The 24940-nt window shown below is 40.9% G+C and overlaps 1 protein-coding gene across 4 annotated transcripts in view; it reads right to left on the reverse strand.

Moving 5' to 3' along the window:
- Positions 1–24940, reverse strand: part of NTRK2 (neurotrophic receptor tyrosine kinase 2) — a 201300-nt gene that overhangs the window by 72543 nt on the left and 103817 nt on the right. For 3 of the 4 annotated variants that reach the window (XM_065655716.1, XM_065655720.1, XM_065655717.1), the window contains one exon: positions 11835–12023. In XM_065655716.1, the coding sequence (XP_065511788.1) occupies positions 11835–12023 (189 nt within the window). The remainder of the gene's footprint in view (positions 1–11834; positions 12024–24940) is intronic. The other variant, XM_065655715.1, reaches the window with a different exon arrangement.

Genomic DNA, 24940 nt, shown 5'->3' on the forward strand with positions numbered 1-24940 from the left:
CTTATTTGGTGAAGGGTTTCTAATGGGCACAGTACCAGCCACTTTTAGGTACTAGAAAAGTTACTACTGAGATCCACCGTAGCAACTCATCTATTCCCAAACGGAGCATATACAAGTATGCAAAATGAGGTGAGAATTTACCATCAACAAAGACACAAACAGCATTGCTGGACAATGATAACGCCAGTAATTTTACTCCCACCTGATGATAGAGCACCTTTGTGCACTCCCCATGGCACAAGTGAACTTCATGGACCAAAGCATCACAAGCACATGACAACAGTGACAGTCCTGGAAAGAGCAGCCCTGTGTAACAGGGTTCTTCCACTTCTAAATCAGAGGTTAAAGAATGATCCCATAAGCTTTTGCCTTGCACTTTACCACCCAAGAAGGAGCTTTTCGAGCTTTGCCACACAGCACTGGTCAATGTATTTCCGTCTGGGAGCAATCCCACTGCCATTCCAGTGGAGACTGCAAATACGACAGAGCAGTTGCTTTTCTTCTGATGAGAATAAGACAAGGACAAGACAAATCATGTCTTCCTGCACAAGTGGTCAGAGCAAATCTGTCATGTATTGTTCCTTCTTGCCAAAGGCTGAGACTGAGGTTGTTCTGTTTCCTTTCCATTTGTTTCTCCCTTTTTCTGTTCCTCTCTACTTTGTGTGGGACATGTTCCCCTTGATGAGTATTGTTTTCAGCTATTTGTTTTCTTTTTTTTTTATTAAGGCAGCCACAGGCCTTCCAAGCTCTGGGCACCAGAAAAATGAGAGCACATCCTTGAAAAACAGCCTAAGAAACCAAACCTAAACAAATCCTAAGCAGCACTTGGAATTGAGAGGAGCTGTGTGGGAATGGCTTCAGTTCAGGAAGCTTCTAACTGAAAGTGTAACTCAAAGAAGTATTCATAACAGCAGCTGAAAATTCTGTCAAATTTGTATTTCCCTCAAAATGATATAAATCGGAGATTGTCTGAAGTTAGATATGGCTTCTCACTATCCAATCTTGGGAACAGATAACCACATGATAGAGACAATCACCTTGTTTTTCATTCTTTCTTTCCAGTGCTGAGGAAAACAAACCAAGGTGGGGGGAGGAAGAAAGGAATAAAGTGAGGCTTTGCTTCCCATCTCCTTAACTCTGACTCCAACCCCCCAGCACAACTCACGGACAGTGAGTCTCTTGGAGACTGAAAGCCTTTTCCTGCGCCCTGTGACCTGTACAATTACTGACTTTCAACAGTTTCCAGCAACCAGTTTTCAAAGGCATTTAGGTAGCTAAATGCAAAGTAATCATTTATTGGAATTGTCCAAAGTACTAAGCTGACTAACACTCTGATTTCTATTGACCAGACATTACACTTCCAAGCTGTTTAGAGGCTTTTTAGAAAACCAGTTAGTCACTGATTTAGCACCAGAATGCCTTCGAGATGCTCCTTTCATATGCCTAGCTGACATCTGAGAATGGAACTTAGATCCTTTAAATGCAGAAACAATAATAATGAAAAAAAAATCGTAGAGAGATTATTAGTTATGCAGAGATATGCTGCAATTTCAAGAAACAGGAGATAATTAGCATGCATACACCATCTATTTTTTCTAAATGCAAACAATACCCCCATGTAGTATGTTTTGCATGTAAACATTTTATTGCCCCCAAAGGCTAATGAGCAAGTTGCTAGCCAGAGGTACTGCACAACTTTTCCTCAACAGAATTTTAACAATTTCAGACCTCATTGCAGGGTCTTGACTCAGGTTATTTGACACTGTTTTTCCCTGAAGGGGTTTTAAATTTCAGTCACAGTGATTCCATTGCAATCTGCAAAAAATAGTCTTCAATTATTGTGGGCATTGATGGGCTAGAGATAAGACCAAGCGAGCGTTCACCTCATACCAGATCTGTATGTCTCATGACTTTATCCACATACTGGCCTTTGAAGAGCGATAACCCATTCTCTGTGGAATGTCATGCTCAACCATAGGCTGAGAAATTCATAACAACCCTCACAGACTGGGAACTATTGAGCTCAAGGGCTGCCTATCTCTCTCAACACCCCTCAGTCATAGTCCCACTGAGCAGAGGTCCCTTCAACATCCTTGGCAGAAAGAGCAACCAGTACTGAAAGCTGCTCTCTCTTCTGTCCAACAAAACTACAGAGTTTTTGAAAAGACGGACCCAATTTGAAATCACTGTATCTCTGCAAACACAAACCACCCATGAGAAAGGGCAGGGCATAGAGTTTCATATTATTACCACTAGATGCCTCTCCTAGAGCACCGACAGCCCCTGGCCTCAGTCATTAGCAAGATATGAAATATACTGCTTTGAAACTGGATCCATCTTTTTTAAACACCCTCTAGCTTAATGGAAAGTGAAAAACGGAGGCCTCTAAAAGACGATCTTAAAGATACGTTTCAGCAATTGGGATTTTATTTGTGTTAATTAGTGATGGAAACATACTCCTGGAATTGTCTACCTGCACAATCATATTTTTTAAATAAGTCAAAAATGCTCAGTGCAGGTATTTTATTATACATAATATATGTCTAAACTAGAGTGCGTATATTAATTAAACACCTTCAACTACAAAAAAAAAGCCTTATAATTTTTCCCCAAGTTCTGTTGTGGAAAATGAGAAGCCTGTTGAGAGGTTTAATTAACAAGTTACTGCTGAAAAAAAAAATTTGAGGAATATTACAGAATATTACCAACTTTTATCTCCGACAATATTTTAAATGACTGTTAGGTTCCACTTGCTGCTGGTCTGCCTTATGTCCATAACACACACGCAACTAAGCCTGAGACAACAACGAACTCCCCAGCAAAACCCTGTCAAAACCAAACCAAATGTACTAGGACCTTGTGAACTCCAGTGGCATTTTTGCTGGGGAAGGTTCCTCAAGACAGAACGATAACCAAGCTGCACAGAGCACAGAATAAAAAAGGCCTGGGAGATCAGCCACCCCCAAGCAGCTGACAAGCACTCCTGCTTGCAGCGGGTGACAGAGCCAGGGTGGGAGCACAAGGTTTCCGCATCCCTGCCACGTGGATCCACCACCAGTGGGATGCAGTGGGGAAAGCGCATACTCAGAGTGGATCATTCTGCACTTCTGAGGGCTGCAGGCGTAGCGTAATCCAGTGCCATCTGGGGCCGCCCGGCACAGGGCAGACCTGTGAACCTGCAAAGCCAACCACACGGTCTCCTCCAGAAAACAAACTGCTAAACCGCTCTCAAGTCGTAGTCTCAAAGCACTGACAGCCTAAAATTCCTCAGAGTCAGCTGCTCGTGAGAGCTGTGAAGATGTTACACACAGCTGAAAAACAACATATAACAGCTCACACTGCAACTGCGATAAATACCACCCTGTCTTAACCAACACTTATCGTGGACAACTGAATTCCTGATCGTTTTCTCCCAAAAGTCGTCTTTGAGTGAGCTTGTGCTCAGGGCTAACTGCATTTTACACACTCTTATTTCTTAATAACAGTGCAGTTGTTTGGTGATGAACTCTAGTAGGCTTTATGAAATAATTTTGGCTACAAAGTTATCTGATTTATTTCTGATTTTCTTGTACTTTAGTATTTATTATACTTAAATTTCTTATTTTAATCTTATTTATACTACCTTGCTTTTCTGGGATCCGTATTTCTTATTTAGCCAAAACTCTCACTGACATGAAGGAATAAATCCAAGGCCCAATCCTGCTCTCATGCTCAGGCTCACGACAAGGATGGTTTCACAATGGATTACTTTTTTTCCCATTCAGCTTAAATATAAGCACTACCTATTTAACCTCCATCATGTTATTTTCCCATTATGCTTTTACATACATACACAGGTTTCTGTATATAAAATCAACATCCATAGAGCTTCGTATGCAGCACAGAGTGTGAAAGGCATAATTTAATCATTTAAAAAAATGGTGCTATTTTTCATTTAAGTATTACTGAGTTAGCTACATATTTTGGTGCCAAAATAGTGTATCTATTTCTGATACAGATGTATTGTCAAATGACAAAATGAATGTAGTGCTAACACTGAGATTACACCTACTAAAAAAGCACCATCTTGTATTTTTTTGATCTCGACTAATACCTTAAAAGCAGAGAATGCTTGTGCATGTGTTTAATTTCACGTCATCTTTCAAAAAGTCCTTAAGTGTTCTGTTCACATGAAGTCCATGGTGGGACTTGATGTTGACAGAGCATTTCAGTGCTCTGATGAAGAACAGCGTGCTTATATGAAGTTTACCTGACAAATTTAGACCAGAAGGTGCACGTTCTCCCTGAATTTTGACACTGGTCACTTTCCTGAGAACACACATTTCACGCTGTCTTGTCTCGTACTCTGTGGTTGAACTGCATACTTTGGGTCTTCAGTGTTCAGATCTCCTTCTAACACCCATTATTTAGCCTGGAGTATGCTTCATGTGCTGTATTTCCAGGTGATAAAACACTCATTCTATTCATAAATTAAAGATCAGAGTCCAAGCTGTTCTTTCTTGTAGTTGCATTTACAGCATTTGGACTCTCGGAGCAAGTAGTTTACTGAATAATTCAGGTCACAGAACAACATTCTGTGTGATGAAATGAAAACATTTTGCTGAAAGTATGATTTCTCGCCTTTTTATTAGATGTAAATGGACTTCAAGGACAAATCAAGACTGCAGCTTCTGGGGGGAAAAGCGATTCTACAGCTCACCTCTACACTAAATCTGGAAATATTACTTTCTTTCCAATTCTGAATTTTTAAGGGGGTAGAGACCCACGCTTTTCAAGTTGAAGTCTTACTGCCTTTGGAAGAATTTCTTCCATCTGGTTGGAAAACAAAAAAACTTCAGGTCTGCTGAGTCTCAGAATGAGCGGCAGGAGATAAAAAATCTAATTTCTCATAATTTTATTTATTCCCTGTTAGATTTGTTGGGCAAAGGAAATATGCAACCACATTGCTGGGAAAAATATCTGAGACTCAATATGCTATGGTCTGGGAATCAAATCTCTTACCCAGTTAAGAAAAGTCAAATGCAGCTAATGAAATACACTACAGATGTACATGGCTGACATTTCTGACATATGTATGACTTGATGAACAGTTGCAAAGACACACATTTTAAATGGTGACTGCAATCAGGGATTAAAACATGCAATCAAACTACAAAAGTATTTAGTCAAGACGATAAAATATATCTTCATATATCTTTATATCTTTATTCAGCCAATTTTGCTCTTATACATTTACCTAGCGAATCAGATCTCCCCCGAGTAAAACACACAACAGGATCAGGACAAGCAGTAAATATAATATATATATCCCTCCTTGTAATCTCAACCTCATTCTTTGTCGGCTTTCAGCATCTAAAGCTTTTTGTTTTCAGCATCTGAAGATCCTGAAGTAAATGCCCTGTTAAGCCTCCCAACCTCTGAATGCCGACTACCAATGAATGTCAAGATAGGCAAGCTCAGCTTGGGCAGCGAGGTTTTTCCTCCCAGTATGGATTTCACTAAGATCAATCAGTTTTGCTCCTCTGCATTCTGGCTGTTGAAGTCATGGTGTCTTTTATAGGAAAATGAGCTGCTTATAAATTTTCAGCTCTGTGAACTCAGGAGTTGATGGAAAATCCCCAGGCTTAGGGCTCAACTGGCTAAGAAACCACTACAGCAGCCTTTCTTCTGTGGTCACTCACATACGAAAGCCTTTCAGAAGATATTGTAATGCTGACAGAATGTTTGTCTTGAGAGACCCTTCTTCTCTGCACAGGGACCAACTCAGTCTATTTTTTACCCTGCAACATGTGTCAAAAATTACCCCTGTTCCTCAAAATTGTAGGGGAGTGTAGAGTAACAGATACAACCTGGAACATGCCATAATTTGTTAGGTAGGAAATAAAGTCAAATGGAGATTGCCCGCTGCAGGCAGTCTGCCCAAAGCTGATCTCTGTTTTCTACCAGACACCGTGTGTGCAGGATGAGCAGCACACAGAAATTAACAAATCTACTGCTCTGGGTCAGAGGCCTGGCAGATTCCTGCAGTGCAGAGGCTCTCTCTTGTTAATTTTCTTTTTTGCACGCAGCTGTCGTATCAGCAGACTGTCACATCCCCACTCCGCAGTGAGAGCCCAAGCACCCAAGTGAGGAAATTCGTGCTGTGGCCACACTCTGCTGTGGGACTCCTGGGGCAAGGATACCTGAGAAATACACACCGAGTGACAACATCCCTTTCCTTCTGCTGAACCTACCCTGGAAATACAGACGACTACTTTCTTTTTCATATCAAATGGCCTGTTCCTAGTGATTCAAGGGCTGGAGAGAAGGTTGTCAGCCTACTCCAAAATGACGAGAAACCAGTCTAGCTTGCAGGGTGTGAGTGGTCACAGCCACAGAAACAACTAGGCACCGAGCTACAAGTAGCTGTACCTTTCCACAAACGGACGGGGAGAGGGAAGGCAGCTCGGTGGGTCCTGGTTCTCTGGCTGCTCCCTCTGCTCTCTGCGGTGGCCATGCCAGGGACATCTCCCACGCTGGCAAAGCGGGGCCAGCTCTGCCCCCTCACGTGCTGCTGCCATGCTCAAATGCTTGACAATCATGAAACTGAGTTTAAAAAGAAATCAAAATGCAGTAAACGGAACAAAAACTAACGCAGATTTTTTTTTTTTCCCCCCCCTCAGCCTTCTGGGGTCTGGCACACGTTCTCAAGCTTTTCTTCACATTTTTTTCATTCTAAAAAGAAATCTGACGTTATCACCAGACTCCAAGACCTAAGGCTTTGAAGAGAAAAGTCCAGTACTGTGGGAGGCACGGTGAAATGATAACACTCCTATTTCTTTTCTCCCTTAAAATTCATGCAAGAAGGTGGTGGACTGAAGCAGGGCATTTCTGCAATATTCCTGCCTACCAGGGACAACCAAAGTCTGGCTATGTATATGTTAAAAGGAAATCCGTAGTTAAATAACAAGGAGAGTCAGAAAAAGACTGAGATTACCTTTAACTAACTGCTGTAACAATCTCTAAAATGCAAATGAAAATCCCTAAGCATAATCTGAAAAGTTCAGTGTTCAAAATGGGATAGAACAGGGATGCTCCCAAAACCTCTGCCTTTAAAATTAGCAACACACATGTAATTAGCAATTTTACTGTGGAACTGGAGCTATAGACTGTAAATTCATTTTTTCAGATAAGCCAAATAAATGAAAACTAATTTACAAAACTTATTTCTACCACCTTGTAATCAGCCACAGACTTTCCCTAGAAATGTCAACTGGAAGTACAATAATTGTTATCCAAACCGCACATTCACACTCCTATACTTCAAGAACACAACCCCAAGCTGGAGAAATATAGACAAAATATTAAAGACTATCTCATGAATATATAATTTCACATATCAAAATGACAATCCACACCACATCATCTGAAACGCATTGGTTATACGTATGGCCAGCCACTCCAAACATCTTGCCACTAAACCACCCACTGACTAATCAACAAGCGTGCCCAGTATGCTGTTTTCCATCTTTGATAATATCTTTAAGGATGAAATCGAGTGAGTTTTGCGTACAGATTAGTTGGGCAGTGCAAACTGACATCAGTGCAGCTGCTCTTTATCCACCCTAAGGGGCCTGAATCCTGGAGCTTGCAAACCTCTGTGTGAAAGGGCAAAGCTCCAGGTTTCCTTTCAGTTGCACCAAAACAACCATGGTGACTTTGTGGCGCAGAGGTGGGGGTTACTGGGGTGAGATTCAGAGAACAATTTGACTCCCGAAATCCCAAACCACCTGCAAAAGCAGCTTCTTACCCAAGTTCTGCCCTGAGAGTCTCAGCCTGAGCGCTTCCACTGACACTTTATGTATCTCTCATCAGGTTTTGCTTTAACAATACTACCAACACAGTAGTGTTATTTACTGACTGCATTTACACCATTAAGCACAGAAACATAATATTAATGGGCTGATATATTCCAAGTCCTGGGCTGCAGGCTCAGTGATGAACAAAGAAAGTCCATAGCTGTTTATGGGGAAAATGGCTTTGCTTTTTCCATCCTGTTTCAACACATCTGGTAGGCTCAGTTGGCAACTTTAGTAAGCACAATTTCTGTGCAGAGATGTAGAAGGCTAATTTTTGAAATACCGTGGTATTAATGAAAATATCAAATAATTTATTGGCTATGACAGCTCTAAAGATTAGTGAAGCTAACCATCTAGCAATAGTTAGCATCTATGCCCACATGGTATTGCATCATCCAGTTGACTGCAGGGGACAAAAAGGTTTGCAAGGTTTGCCATCCACGCAAGGTTTCTGCATCTGGTGATGTTACTTCACTACAAAGTTATGCCCCAATTTTCAACAGCAACAGCTGAATGCTGTTGCTAATTCCCAAGCAAGAGGTTTGCAGGCTGATGCTAATACAGCACAACCTGGCTTATTATGACTTAGGTGCAAAGAGCATTTCACCATGTCCAGGCTGTAGACTCTCTCTCATGCTTCTGAAATTGGAGTTGTCACTGTCAGCCAAGTACTGCCAAAGCAAGAAATACCTTTTGATTTCACACAGAAACCAAGAAGTCTTGTATGTGTCTGAAACATTGCTGCACCACAGACTGTACACTTTCAAGGTGGAAATATTCAAGATATTGGAGTGGCAGATAAGCCCACCAGCCAGCTGCAGCCAAGGGTACATGGCAGAGAAAGGAAAAGCCAGGAGTGCTGGAATAGGGTGTCGCACAGACAAGTGCTGAAGAAGCATCAGTGGGTTGCAGTTAAGATGATGAGCAGCTGGAGTGTGAAATATCAGGCAAACCCAGTTGGAAGATGTTATGTCAATTAAGGGTGCAAATGAGCATTTGTGCTGAAACCTGGCACAGAAATTCGGTCCTCCTGAGTGATGACTAGAACCTAACCCTTCTAGCCAATGAATCTTTGGTCATCATCAGTTTGCTTTTCCCTCCTTGAAAGCTATCTCTCACAGGAGGGAAATGCTACAACTTTTGGACTGACATTTACTCTTTAGAAGCAATAACTCTTCAGGATTTAGTTATTCAGTAGTGAAAGTACCAATTTACTGATACAGTGAGGGAATTTCAAACTAAATTAATCATAATCAACTTTATAATTTTCTTTTAAACACATACACTTCTAATACTTTTTTTAATGGAGCTCGATACACTGTATTAGAAATGGATAGCTAGACCAGTCAAAACATGGCTTAAGTAGATAACAAAAAAGAAACTCCACTTGCTACTCACAGCAGATGTACTCTGGGAAAATTCTGTGAAAACTGCGATATGATCTGCATACCTAGCTTGAAATCTCACCTCCTTCCACAGACCAGCATATGCTAAATACATAAGAATGTTTTCCGCGTGACTGTCAGTGATTGCTGGTTTTAATGCTAGTGGACAATGGAACTTAGACCAGATAGGAAACAAACATAAGTGTTTATTATCTTGCTGGAGATGAGAAACCAGATGACATCTGGAGCTGGCATTATTGTAAACAGGAAAAAGGTAGGAGAGCTACTTAGCTTAGAGGTTTATAAATACCAGATATACACATCAGGAGGAGGTTGGCAGGTTAAGAAAGGGCAAGTGCAGCTCTGTAATAATAAACGAGTGAGAGAGACGGAAAGAGAGCATAAGTGAAATTATTTATGGGAAGACCATTTTTTTCTGAGACAATTTTAATTACGCTCTTTATTGGACAGATCTCAATGTGGTAGGAGAAATCTGCCTTGTTTTATACATTGTCACAGTTTACCTGATCCTCTTTGCCAAAGCAATAAAAACACAGACTGAGACCACCACGGCAATGTGGCAGAATGTAGAGCATCAGCCCTACAATCTGCCCAGAGCACCATAGCAAAGTCTTGAGCATCATCCTCCAAGCATTTATGCACAAACTGAACTTCACGCGCTGTGATGAATTTCCCTGACACCATGTGGGTTTCATTGCAGCACACAAAACCAAACAGACCTCCGTATTTTTAGGATCAGGACCTACTTAGCACTAGTCAGCTGTGATTTAATGCATCTGTACTTAATGTGCAGCTTACTAAATGTGAGACAAGTCTGTGTTTTGGTACAGTTTGGATTTTTCCCCAGAACAGCATGTATGTTGTTTCAACATTAATGCTGAAAGTTAAATAGTCTGTAGTCACTGATATTTATTTAAACAATTATAATATTGTCTAATGCAGCTAGGAACAAAGGTACAGTAGCCTCATATTTAAAAGCATGGCCTTTTATACAATATTAGAGGGCTCAAGTGGGCAGGCTGCCCATTTCTGATTCCCTAGAGGCTTCTATTCTTCACAGGAATTAATGTTCTAAATCAGAATGCATCTGTATAACATTTTCTTTGTGCTGATCAAGTATCAGTGATTCAGTGATTACCTTCCGCATCCCACTGCATATGCTATGCCAGATTATTCAAATATCCTCTTGTAGAAGAGATAATGGGGCATTTCCAAACACAAAATAATGCCACACAAAAAAGCTATGGTAAAAGTGAACGTCAGGGATGCATAATAAAAAGGCAAAAAAAGACCTTCTGTTGCATTGCAAGAACATCCTTCTGTGGATTGTGCTTAGTGCAACAATCTAGATGTAGATGAGCATTAATATTTGCAAGATACTTAGGTAGTCCAGCATCAGTCTTTGAAGCCTTATAAGTCATGCATAAGCATATGCATGCATGCCCTTGTGCACAGGTCAAGAAAGATTCCTATTACAGCATTTAAGCTTTGCAAAGTTGGAGGCAAAGGTTTTTGACCTTGGCAGTATGCCCCTAGACTACAGTTTGTGCTATGAAGCAATGTCATTCAGGGTAGGATACAGATAGGATGTAGTGTCCCTCAGCTGCAAGCCCAATGCTCACCAGCTATACTGTGAATCTCTGGAGCGACTTCGCACAGAAACAGTCCGGACCTCCAGTGACATTTCAGAAATGTATGTACATTCACACACACACACACACACACGAGGAAAAAAGAGGCAGGAACAACCTTCTCTGAAACACTTAAAAGACCTTAATGTACCGATGAAAAATAGTAAGCATTGCACTTACTATTATTCACAATATCCTTTAGGTACTTTTTCAGTTACCTGCTGCAATGCTAATCACTGGTTCAAAAATCAGTGTTTCACATGTCCAATTCTAAAACTGTTGCTAGATTCAAAGAACAGCAGCTGACGTTAGGTATACCCTTTTTTACCTGTTCATAGCTAATTATGTTTAACGCTTCATATTTTTCCACATTTCACCTGGCTTCTAGCTGAACATGAAAGAATTTGTATGTGACATTTATCGTCCATCAGGCAAACTTCTGCTCTACTTCAACATCTTTTCAGTTGTAGAGGTTGAATTACACAATAAAATTAAAAGAATTGAGGTTTTAACTCTTATCATTCTTATAGCTTTACAAACTCTCCGATTTCCAAGTTAGGTCACGTTGATTGCCAACACGATGAATTTAAAAGCAGCATGTATGTAACAATACTGACTCCTGCTTCTGACTCAGGATTTGTTTTCTCCCAAGAAGACATTCAGTGCATAGGCCTGGCCAAAGACCACTGAAATCAATGGAAAAGCTACTGGTGACTTTGATGGAATATGGATCAGGCTTTGAGTATAACACTGCTGACTTCATTGACAAGGGCTGAATTTGGCTTTGACAGACGTAAAGCGGTTCATCCCATGTACCTTTAACAAATTGCATACATTTTAACCCCACCCTTCCACTCCCAGGAATTTAGAGCATTTTGTTCTGCTAGCTCTGTTAAGGAGCCCCAGCACTTGCACGGGTAAAATGAATGACTGAAACACATACAGTTGTTTGTACTTACAGGTGTCTGGTTTGAGCTGGCTGTTGGTAATTCCAAAATACTGTGGATTTTCAATGACAGGAATCTTCGTCATCCCAATGATGACTGCATCAGGACCCCCCTCAGAAGAAGATGGAGTGTTACTGCCATTTGAGATGTGGTGGAGGGGACTGGCTGAATCATCGTCATTGCTGATAACTGAAGAAGGACCTAGAGTCAGAAACAAAGATTTTGCTGTAACTCAGCACATAGTTTCCTACCTGCAGACTTTTTTTTTTTTTTTTGGACCAGTTTGTCCTCCGTTACCACAGTCAATGGCTCTCTTTGTGTGCCTTGTTGACCTTACCTCAGGAATTTTTTATGTCTGGGTGCAGATGGAGAACAGTGGGTTTTTTCCATTAGGAGTTGGAATGTGAAGCAAATTTTTGTACTGGCAGATCACCTAGACTAAATAAGTCAGGGTACAGCATAGTCTGTCACTGGGAAAGATCTCCAAATTTGTTGAACTCCTTCTGTCATTCTTAGAAATAAGCTATAAAATACACACGTCAACTTTTTTACCTTATGCCCTGCTTGGATCACACAGCAATAATTGCCACAAATCCAAGGAATGCCTGCTCTCCCTATAAGGTGGTATTATTGCAAGACAAAAGACACAGAGGAGATGGACTTATCCTGATGTGGCAGGCTGGTAATTTCTGAAAGACAATACGGCTGAGAGCCAAAACCCAAAGGGGACAATCTGAACAGCCACATAAGGTGCAGCACAGATGGTGAGGAGACTAGGGGGAAAAACACATTCCACCACACTGCAAAATCTCGGGTCACTGCAGAGAGGCTCATCCAGCCCAGGGGAACATCCCATTAGCTCCCCCATCCATACCTGAGTCTAGTTACCTTTCACAAAGAGGTCACTTTTATCAGTAATTCAGTGATCATTTGTTTTTGGTTTTTTGTTTTGTTTTGTTTTTTCACTCTGTGCTTTATATTTTTAATGAAAGTGCCATGTAGATAAAACCTCGTAAATGGGTAAAAAGAAGTCCTGCTTAGCACAGCGTTCCACTTCTGCCAGCTGCAGGGGCCTTTGATCTAACAAAGAGATCAGCACAGGTAACATTTGAACTCTTGCCATCTAAGCCTGCCATTTAAATTCCTCATTACGTCTTCCAGTTTACATCCACTATTCAAAGAAAACCAGAATCGCCATTTAGCAGTGACAACATTTTGCCTAATCTGCCCAGTGAAGAGGCTGCAGATACCATGCATGTCACATTTCACTTCATTTTCCATTCAAGTTAACCCAGGTTTTTGGACTGGCACTCCTGTCTTCTAATTGTAACAATTAAAAGGCAATGCTAGAAATAGATGTATAAGTTTGCCCTCTGGAAGCGTGTATCTTGGAACAGCATCCTCAGATGACCACCAGCGTTTAGCCCACAGGCGGCAGTGGCAGGTGAGGTGAATGTCCCCGCAAGAAGGGGGCAGCAGAAAGGACCTTGAGGACAACGAAAACCTGCATTTACTCCAAGTCGCCAGTCACACCATTGAAAAACGCTGGAGGGCCAGACTGAGTTTTGGGGTGGACAGAAGGAATAGTGCAGAGGAAAGACAGAGCTGAGTGACCCGCCACACAGATGGCATCTGTGTCTGCAGGAGGTATGGGGGGATGCAGAGAGAGAATGGGGACCAGCATCAGATCCTGTAAACACTTTATTGAGGATGTGAGAGAAGATGGGCAGGATCCACCACAGCACACGCACCGTTAAGGAACAAGATGAGAATGAGGACATGCCCAGAGGCAGCAGCCAAGGAAGGGCAGCTTTAAAGAAAAGAAACTCTTACTTTTCTGTGGCTCACTGTATCATTAACAAAACCACTTTATCATTACATGGCATAGCTCATAGGAATAAAACTAAAATAATTTGGCATGTGGCTACCCAACCCTACCTTTAGAGACTCGAGTGTACTCCCACTCCTGTCCTGCTTTCCTTTCTCCCCAGTTGGTTTAATGGTGCATGAGGGAAATGTTCTCATAGTTTGAAAAAGTACTTCCCCCACTAGCCTGAAACATTAGAGGCAATTTTTCAAATACCTTGCACTTCACTGGAAAGTCACTGTTGACAAATGTAACTGAAGCCTGGATCGCTGCAATTTATCAAGTGAAATACTAATACCAAGGCTGGTTTTGTCATTACTGATCACTCAGATCCTCAAATGACTGATTCTACTAGGAGAGCTGCCAGGATTAAGAGTTTCTGGTGAAGATTCCTCTAATGAAGTGCAGAGCCTAACAAACTGTGGGAAAGAGTCCCTCAGATGGCACACAAGATACTTACATGGAGTCACAATGCCTTTTTCAGATGCATGAGAGTTGTGTGCAGTGGCAATATAGTGCAAACCCATTTAAAACCACATTCATTTTTTTCTAGGCATCATCTTTATGTCTCTAAACTTTCTGAATGTCAAGCTAATGGCTCCAAAAAGCAGGCCAACAAATACACATTTTCTTGGGCAAATAAAGTCCTTTTATACTAATACAGCTTTAGTGTGAGGGTCAGATCCCTTCTCTTACAGCAAATGGGCAAATTGTCTTGGCTCTGTAATTTAATAGAGGTATGTCTCTGAGTCCTTTTCAGCTCTGCTGTTCTCTGCTGCACAGGAGGAGGCTCTTTTGTCATTGTTTGCTTCTACCACACATGCAGTGACAGCTTGGAAAAGTGACCATTACACATTTCTAGACATTAAAGTGGGATAATGAATAGAAACTCATTCTGTTCATCAAATAATTTCTGCCCTACTCCAAGACCCAATTTTGTACAGTGAAGTATTTTTTTCAATCTGTATAAACCGCAAAGTGCTGCAGGTGAAAAGTAGACAATTGTTCAATAAATCTATTTACTCAATTAGGCTAACTAGTAAAAACTAGTCTTCTGTGCAGCATGAAGCAGGCTCCAAGTATATTCAGCGCTCTGATGTAGGTGAGGAAAATCTGGAAAATGAGGTGACTTCCAAAGCAATTCCGGGCAGTACAAAACAGTTTAAGAAAAATCAAACACTAGGAACTTGGTGCCGTGTCACTTAGTGATCCCTCTCATTTATTAGCAAGTAATCGGCTCATGTAATGGTCTTTGGAAGTAGTTGTTTGGGTTCCAAAATCCTATTTCCTGTATATTTCTTCTCTAATTAAGACAAGGATGGAAATTTTTGTGTATCAGAAGCAGTTGAGTTCACATCCTTTCAAACTTACTCTTTGCTGGGACCTTTTTCATCAATGTGAGTAAAGTGTTACATAAACTGTTTCCACAGTCACTTATTTGCCAGACTATCCGCTTAGCATAAAGTCACATTTCACTTTTTGAATGCACTAAGCCACATTACAATTACGGGCCAGTATTGCAGCTGGCTACAACTGATATTCTAGTAATGCATAACCATTTTCTAGGATGCAAGATGAGGCCATCACCTGCACTGACAAGAAGATAGAGCTGCCCTTTTCTGAATATGCACTGAGCTCAAATTGTAGGGTAATTTCTTAAAGCGCTTTAAAGTGTGGTTTCATCCAGATGAAATGGGGTCACTGAATTACTTGTCAAAGGCAGAGTAAGTATGGTAATTTCCCTCAGTCACCTATTACTGATTCTGGTTTTTATAAAATCTACTGTTGGTTTCATACCTGAAATCTGAAAATTTTAGACAAAACGTCATTGATGGCAGTGAAAATCATGGGTTGTCAATATCCATTAGCTATTGCCAATAGCTGACTCATAGTCAAGTTGAGCTTTTAAGAAAACTCCAGAGGCCCTCTCCACCTTCAAATGTGCTGTCCAACATATTCGCTTGACTGCACTTTTAGACCATATTTCTTATCTGAAGAAGACAGAAGCCAGAGTCAGATGAGAAATGGTAGCCTGCCTTGTAGAAGAAACATGAGAGCTATATGCTGCAGGGCTGAATTTCTCCTCTCTTTGATGTTGAGCTAAAAACCTGTCCATTCTGCATTACCTAGGCCCAAGAAAATGCCCTTCTGTGTAGAAAAACCAGCAGCTCTCTGGAAAATTGGTTATGTGTAAGAAAACCAATTATATTTGAAACTGACAAGATAGAATAAAGACAAAATACTTCTGACATCCTTAAGCTGTGAATCAATCTTCAGCACATGGTATGGGAACAGGTAGAAACAGTAAATTTCTCTCACTGTGCATCCCACAGAAAACTGGAGGCAATCAAACACTGCTGGGGTGGGTCATGGTTTTACCTTCACTACCACCAGCACCCCTTCCTGAAATACAACCCACTTCTGTGCTATCTCTTGAGCAGTGGATCTCTGCACTGTTCTTGACCTTGGTGGTGTCAACGAATGTGCGTTTCCTTAGGTTTAGAAATAAGAAGTAATAAAACTCAATATTTTCAAGGTGTGCTGGTACTTCTGGCCAGGAAAAGGAGTTTCATGATTGCAAAATATAGCCTTTCCTGCTGCTTCTACCACCATCGGAGTTAATGCAGTTTTAACATGCATACCACCAACGGCTATCTACGCTGCTATTTGTTGGAGCTACATTTTGCTTTGCGTTATTTCAAGACTTCTCCTAACCCTTAGGTAGCTGGTTGTGGCAACACACCTGACTACCGGCTGCCACAGGAGTTATCCACACGACCTTTGTGTGTATCAAAATATAGAGTCTCAAAGTAAACAATAGCATGACTCAGGTAAGAGGCTCAGGCAAAAAAATAAAAAGGAGAGGCTCTCAAACGCAGAATAAGAAAGAACATATGGGTTTTGTTTGTATCTGTCATGACCTTGCAAGCACAAAGACTTCAGTTTAGATGGTCACAAATGAGCACTGTGTCCATCTATTTCTCCCTCCCCTTACTGTGCCAAAGATATAAGCAATCTACTCTCCATGTTTGCTCTCCAAGCTCTAACAAGATCTCTTGGAGGCTACAATATCCCACAGCCTCCTCACAACACACTACTGTGCATCACACATCACTCCAGCTACCCCTGAAGTCACTAATCGCTCAGGCACACTGGAAAACAATAGGAATAATGATTATGAAAAAATAAACCAGCCAACTTTAGCTTTGTGGTTGGAGCTGCATAGTTACAAGGATGCATCTGCTCAGGCAAGTGTTACAAGGCAGCTCAGGTAAAGAGGATTGTTTATAGAGATGATTTTGTGCTGTGATGCCTTAATAACCATGCCTCCTTCCATGAAAAATGATGTTGACTGCTAGGAAGATTTCTCAACTGACCTCATGCTAGCATGGGCTCTTCTTACGTCCTCTGGGAACAGGGATCAGTCTGTGCTGGGCACGGTAATAGCACATCATCAAGTCAAGAGCAGGACAGTGAGAGCATGTCACATCATTCAACATCACCTCTATTGAATTCTGAGGCCATACTGAATATTGTCTCTTTTTTCTTTTGGGAGGGGTGTATTTTTTCACTAGTTAAATACCTTGTTCTGAAAAAGCAGTTACACAAGATTTTTTTTCCCTTGAGACTCTTATATTTGCTGTAGATTCTAAGTTGTTCTTTTTTACATGACTAAAAGGTAAGTTTTATGCTTCAGCAAAAGCAGACGTTCAATTTTTCCTCTTATCAAGCTGGAATCGAACTTTCTTACTAGAACAGACGTCTTTTTAGCTTAGCTCTTGAATCACTATCTTATCTTTCATTCCCTCTGGAAGACAACCCATCAATCACAGCTTAGCACACTTTTTTTTCTGACTAAGGTGCTGTAAGCTTTACTTTTGAATATTCCTTTGCATTCCTAAGTTTAACAACTGTCTGCAACTGTGATATCAAATTATGTTCACACAATTCTATTAGACTGGATAAGAGAGCCCAGCATAACAGAAAGTAATGCAATTATAGTAACATTATTTTATATTATTAGTCTCTTAAAATGCTGAATGCTGAATATAGGGAATTGAATAAAAAGGCATAAATAGAACACAAGGAAAAAAAATAATAGCCACCTGAATAAGCTTCCCAAAGAGAAACCAGTTTAGTCTCACTTTCCTTGATGTAGCTCCTCAAAGCAAAGTCAGATTCTTCTGCAAATCTAGAGTGGGCTTATTAAAATGATGGTCTTTGCTTTGTAGCTGCTGATGCTTTTAATGAAGGAAAGCTCAAGGCAAGGTGCTCCTATGCTTTCTCAGCAGTTCAGCTGTCTGGAGCAATACCATTTCTTGCCTCTCCCCACCTTCTAACTGGCCTTTCTCATCTCACATCCCCATCCCTGCCAGATCCCCAGAAAACAGCTATTACCCTCAGCCTCAGTGAAGTAATCTCAATAGTCTCTGTCACATTCAGCTGTGATACAAGTATTATGGGGTTAATCCTTCTTTGTTTGTGGTGGAGAAAACACAAAAGGAAGATCACCCCAAGCAACATTATACTCAAGACCATGCTGCTGAATCACACTGCTCTTCACAGATCAAACAGTCCATGTCCTTCCATCACAGCGCAGCACACTGAGCCAAAAACACACTGTAGACATTAAGTCTGTGACTCAGAAAACCGAGACTTGCCAGGCTTGGGTGTTTAGAGGATAAATAATTTCACATCTCCTGACAGGTATCATTAATCTGTTTAATTGATTTGCACCCACCAGGGCTTGTTTAAGCTTGTACTCAGTTGCTTCTTGATACATGACACGAGAAAAACTTTCCGAAACTGCCCAAGATGTTCAGTATGCTCCCAGGAAGTCAGAGGAACAAGAACTGAGAGCTGGAGAACTTCCCCACATCCAACAAATGTCTCTGTTCCCTGTCATCATGCACTGCTAACCATTTCTGAATAAAAGAAGGAAGGAGGCTCCTTGGAGGTCTCTTGGAGGACTAAGTGGCTGAAAATAAAGGTTTAAACTCAAGAAGCAGCCCTTAGGAATCTGTTCATTTACAACCTTGCAAAACAAGGTGGAGACTCGCAATGAAGCCACACCACTGATGTAACATTTCATTTGGGTGATCAAGAATCCAAGGTGGTTTGCTTTTGTTTTCATGTGAAAAATCAGTTTTCGTCTTTCCTCACTTCTTGCAGCTCCACAAGAAGACTAAATTGTGTTGTTATCACTGTATCGCTTTCACACAGAGCAAATAAGTTACAGTGCCAGATTATTTTCTTTCCTATGTAGAATTATTGAAGTAATGCATACCTTGGAGTCTAATGAAGTAATAGGTATGTTATTCAGCTTTACAGTACCAAATTTTCCCTGTTGCTAGGTGTCAAAAGGTCGGTCAAACTAACTTAAATGCCTTCCCCTAAAATGCCTGTTCCTCTTGCTGGAAAACTTATTTCAAATACCTAACTCCTCTAGAGAGCAACAAACACACAATCTGGGTAATTTCCACTGAAATGACTGCACACAGATTTTAGCCACTCAAGGATTTCATTAGGCCTTTTTGTTGTGGCTTTGAATCTGAGAGCCACAGCTGCATATTTCTTTGCTTCAGTTTTATTCTGGAGCATGATTGCGAAAGAATGCCAGTCAGTTCATTTGAGCTGCCTTTCTTCTCTCAACATAATCTATATTCCGCTGTATGCATGCAGTCACACACATCCCTTTACACACAAGCCTAGAACATTCCAGAGGTCATAGTTTCTGCAAGGGAGGTTCCAAACGGAGAGGATAATAGCCCAGGGGACCCCTTCATAATGCAAATCACTCCCTGAAAGCCATGAGACCTATAGGGCACTGGGACAAAGACACAGATGTCTCAGTCTGGAATAGATTGGCAAAGCAGTTAACCCAAGAAACCTCCTTTGCAGCACTGCAAAACCCTGAAGGAAAAAACATGAGGTCTCTAGTACATACTGTATTTGCTAGAACTGTCTGTGCAGGACGAAGGATGTGTGACTCCCCACTGTGCCTTGGTCTCACTCCAGGGGCAGCTCTCCCCAGGGATGTCACCAGCAAAGCCTCAGCCTGTGGCACAAAGGTTGCCAATTTCTTTCTCCTTTCAGCCAGAATGGGAGGCATTTGTACAACAGACTTTACAAACACAATCTGGTACACACCTTCAAACTCTTAAGCATCATAACCCATAAATCCTCACAGTTCTTCCCTGGTGAGGTACGTGTGGTTATTATTCCGAGTTTGGAGGCCACATGAGGAGTTCTGTGTGGCTCTCTGATTCACCCAGCGCTGCAGGAGGGATCTTTGTCAAAGTCACGACCAGGACCCGGGAGGGACTTGCCAGCCCTGGCTGTCGAATCACAGAGCCCTTCAGGACTCACTGTATAACCCACCTTCAGCTGTAGCATAAATGTTGGCTATACAGCTGCCCACTGCTTCGTGGACACATTTGCAGTATCTGCAGCTCAGACGATGTGCCCTATCATAGAGAATGAGAAATTTATTGCCTCTCATTATTGGTAGTCAAATGAAACACAGACCTGAGACAAAAATCTAGCAGGGATGTAGTGTATTAATCAATATGAATATGTGAGTCAGAGAAGGATACAAGGCAGCAGAAAATGTGAAAGACGGAAAGAAAAAATGATTTATCTTTTTTAATATAGATCACCAAGACCATTCATTATAGACACCTGCAGGTTTGGATATCTTGGAAACATGGGTAAAATTACAATCCTTCAAAAATACTACCGTGAAAAATCACCGCAATAAGAAAAAAGATCAGCTGGAATGTGCTTGTTGGCATCGAGCAAGAAAGAATAATTCACTCCAAATTAAATCCTTGTTGCCTTTCATTTCAGTTAAAAACTATTTACTTAACAATTGCTTCCCTTCACACTTCTCAGAAATAATCCAAGTGCTAGCATTCCCACTCCTAGGGCTGGGAATGAGGTCCTCTGTTGTCTAGAAGACAAATACAATGTGTACAGAAGCAACACAAGTTTCCCCATGCTGACTTTGCAGTCAGTCTTTATCTGAGAGAACAGCAAAGCTATTTGGAGTAGTCAACGTGAATAATTTTCCAAATACGGTTTACGTAGACATGGTTAGATGATATGGCAGATATGTTCAATGCTGAAGAAATGCTCGCTGATATTGAACTTGTATTTGTTGTCTGTATGCTTTAAAAACAAACAAAGAATTAAACACCACAACACCTTACTAATGAAATGATTTCTCTTCTTTAAACCCTCCCTGATTATTTTTTGGGACTACAGGGGTACTACCTATATGCCTCTCCCATCCAAGCAGATCAGCTGAAAACATGATATGGAAAATCTAGAAATACTCAGAGACCTGAGCAAAACCTGTAGGAATGGGATTCCTTTTATCCTAAACAGAGGTCTAAGGAGGTACATGAGGACAGCCTTCCAACGGAAGGGAACAATCTTTATTTCGTGCCAATGCTGGATAGGAATGAAAAAGTTTCATCACAGAAGTGCATCAAGAAAGACTGAGGTAAAATATTAGGAAAACACCCTCAGACACTGTAATTGCCCATACAAGACTCAGAAATCTCCATTTCTGTAGATCTTGAAGCCACAAGAAAATATCTGTTGGGAAAGATACAGGTATAGTTGACACAGGCTTAGGACAGGGAATAATCTCCCATGTCCCCTTTCAGCCCTAGTCTTCCATAATGACAAAAAGGTGGACCTTGAATGGTCTTACAGAATATACTTTGGGTTCTTCAAATGTTTGTTTATGTCTGTTCGGAACTGAATGAGGCCTACAGCTCAACAAATACACAGCATATATCACTAAAGTAAATACACTTGACAACATTAGCAGGTTACTTTTCCAGGCTGCAGAATCAGGTGAGAAACGCACTAGTGATGTACGAATCCACAGTCTACAGTGGGTTATTCTACTAGGACACACATTATTTAATTGCGTTCTTTACAAACAATTTATTTCAGTGAGTTTTACCCCCTTAATTGTTTCTGAAGTTCTCATTAGTGGAAGTGTTAACCATACGATGCTGTAACACAAAGACTTACTTTTCACTTTCTGTAAGTGCAAGATTCTTACAGGCCCCCAAAACTGCATGAATTATGAAGTCAATACTGTCCTGCATTGAAATATACCTCTCAATTTGCTTTCAAGAAGCATTCCAGCATAATAGTTTCCAATTCGTTTTTCATTTACAGCCACACTAGCTAACTTTAAACGTGACAATGTGCAAAGAAGCAAAACTAAATGATTATACACAGTCAACCCAAACATCATGCTGAAATTATAAACAACATCTGTGGAAATCTGGTATTGCTGTTTACTCAGGTCTCACTGAAATGATCTTGCAGTCCAACTGAAGCTTTCTTGGACTGGCTCCTCTTCTTCTCCAAACATTCCCCATCCTTGAAAACAGGTTTTGAAAACAAAATTCAAAGGCCCACCTACATCTGAAGAGGATGGCACAGGAAGATGGTGAACTAACGCCCCATTATCTATTTCTTGTCAACTAGTTCACTCTCTCCTTGCATGAACAGGCTTTGGGTTCTGATGGCCCAAAATTTTGCATGTGCTGGAGAGGCGGTATCTGGCGTTTGGAAGGGGACTGCTGGGGGGGCAGGAAGCTTCAGCGCAGAAGACAGGCTGTCCAAAAATGACCACCAGCACAAAGCAAAAGATAGCTTACTTTCCTTCCCGACCATCAATACCTGACATTTTATTCCAATTTATATTAGCTTACTTAGCAACAACGAAACTAATTCCTTTTGTGTCTCTACCACAGCAGCCATTTCAGTGGCTTTCTCTATAGTCCCCTGTCCCTAGAGCACTCAGCAACTTTACATCTCCCTGGCCTTCAGAGATCACAGCCCCTGCTCAGAAAACCTTGTTGGCTGGCAAGAGACTGGCCCAAACTGGGAAGGTTTTTGGTGCTCAGCAATCACGTGTCACTAGAAATTCTTGTGATACCCACGTGAAGCTTCTGCCATGTTCTCCAATGTGGAATAGCCTTAGCAACAGAGTCACTCTAGCATCTGGTGGTTTTGTGCACATCTAAGAAATCATAAAGAAAAGCAATTACTTTCCATTAATCTCTTCTCCATTTCCACAGTTATAGACTTCTGGATTATGACCAATTAGATCTTTTGGGACATTGTTTAAAATACAGTTCACCTTTGGAGATGGGAGGGAGCTGAAAAGACTATTCAGAGGAATATCCCTGCCAATGCGGCTTCAGATCAAGGATGCTGAATTGCCTCTGAACAACATCTTCTTTCTTTCTCTAAGAACAATTCCTAAGTCAGTGAAGCCTTACATACTGAAAACTCTCTTCAAATACAGACCTAAAAATTACTGCAGCGGAGCAAATGACACTCCTGCATGAAAAGGCAACATGCCAAATTTCTGTCCCAGCACTACCACTCACAAGCTATGGGATTAGCTGCACAAATTTGACTGACTTGCCTCCAGGTGTTGATCCCCTACTACCATTTGCAGACACCTCCTCCTCCCTGCCACATGATGCCTCAATGGCTAGAGGTTCCTCCTGCCACCTCTCTCCTGCCAGCTTTCCTTGAAATTGCATCTATGGCAAGCAGGAAGATGCCCCACACTCAAAGCTACTTGCATCATACCAGCTAGCTCAGCCATCCCAGAGGTGGCTACACTGCAAACCAAGCTCTGACAGTTTTGCTACAGCAGATTTGAAAATGGACACATTAATTCTGAAACTGGTCACAAAACTGGTCATAAAACCACAATGAGGTTTTGTTAAAATATTGATAGCATCACTGTTTCTATTCCGCAGGGCTTTAAATAAAGCAGTGCATCTCTTTTTTTCAGAATGCTGCACATAATATTTTAATAAATTACTTCTGCTTCTTCTGCTACTTCTGAGTGCTTTACCAAGTATTCTCCCCTAGCTTTTTTCTGATGTGCCCCCTTTGCTTATTTACTCACTTCTTCCTTTATAAAGAGTTCTGCCTTTTTCTTCTTAACTGATTCTCTCTTGACCACCTGGCTCATCTATTCTCTCTTATTCTAACATCTCCCTGGTTTTCTTAAGTCTGCAGCTTCCTTTCACCTTATAATATTCAATTCCCAGTTGTCCACATGGCCTCCTGTGACATTGTAACTTATATGTTGGCATTAAATACATTAGTACGTCTTAAACTCAAGTATTTGAGGCTGAAAATCATTTATTCTCACTGTAACTTCCTCTTTTACCAAAAATTTAGTCACAGCTGTTTCTTAGCAACAGATTTATCACGACAGATTTGCATGGAAATCAAATCTCTCAAAAAGGAACTGCTAAAGGAGCTGATAACATAGCCTTACTTCTGACCACCATTAGAAGCAAGTACTACAAATCATAATTAAATGGTTTTGTAATTCTGTATGAATCTAATGAACACGCGAAGAACATAAGAACCAACTAAAGCAGAACACCATATAAACTTCCCTAATTAGTGTATCTCTGAATTGATCTGCAAAAATAATCTTTCTGCCTTGAGAGACTGCAAACCAAAACAAACCATGCACAGCCACAGTCCTCTCTTGCACTGGACTAGATTCAAAACTGGAGTCTGCAATAGTCACACACAAACAGGTCTCACAGGACCAGACTGCAAAAGGCAGATACGTGCACTTCCCATGTGCATGAAAAACGCACACCCTCACTTCAAGCACACCAATACTAAATAGCCAATAATTAGACTCTGGTGCAGGAACATAATAACTTAGTATTTCACTCTCTTGAGTCCTCACATTTATACCATAATTTCGGTAAACTGAAAGTTTTTTGTTTTCACACTCTTTATGAAGAAACCATTTCCCTGAAGATTTTTCTACGTTACTTGACTTTGCCAAATGAGGTTGGTTTGGTTGTTTGGTTTCTGCCTGTTTGGTTGGTTTTTTACCCAAAATAATATGCTAAGCTCCAACTAGCTAGTTCATAAAAATATAGTGAAAAAAAATTGGAGGTAAAAATTTCGGGAGTAAAACCAAACATGAAGCATGAAAACCTTTGAACAGAAAAGGTGAAATAGCAATATCAAGAGCCTAATTCCCTTCATCTTAATATCAACCAAGAGTAATTTATTAAATTTACAATGGTGCAAAATCCCTGTGAATGACAGCGGAATCAGGACTGCTGTCTTTGCATTAAGAATGACAACAACCCTTTTGGCAAATGAAGTCTTGTTTTGCTGTGGCACTTAGTTGTGTCACTGAAAGGCAGCAACTATAATATAT

This window comes from Caloenas nicobarica, chromosome Z, assembly GCF_036013445.1.
Source record: "Caloenas nicobarica isolate bCalNic1 chromosome Z, bCalNic1.hap1, whole genome shotgun sequence".
Taxonomy (NCBI): Eukaryota; Metazoa; Chordata; class Aves; order Columbiformes; family Columbidae; genus Caloenas; species Caloenas nicobarica.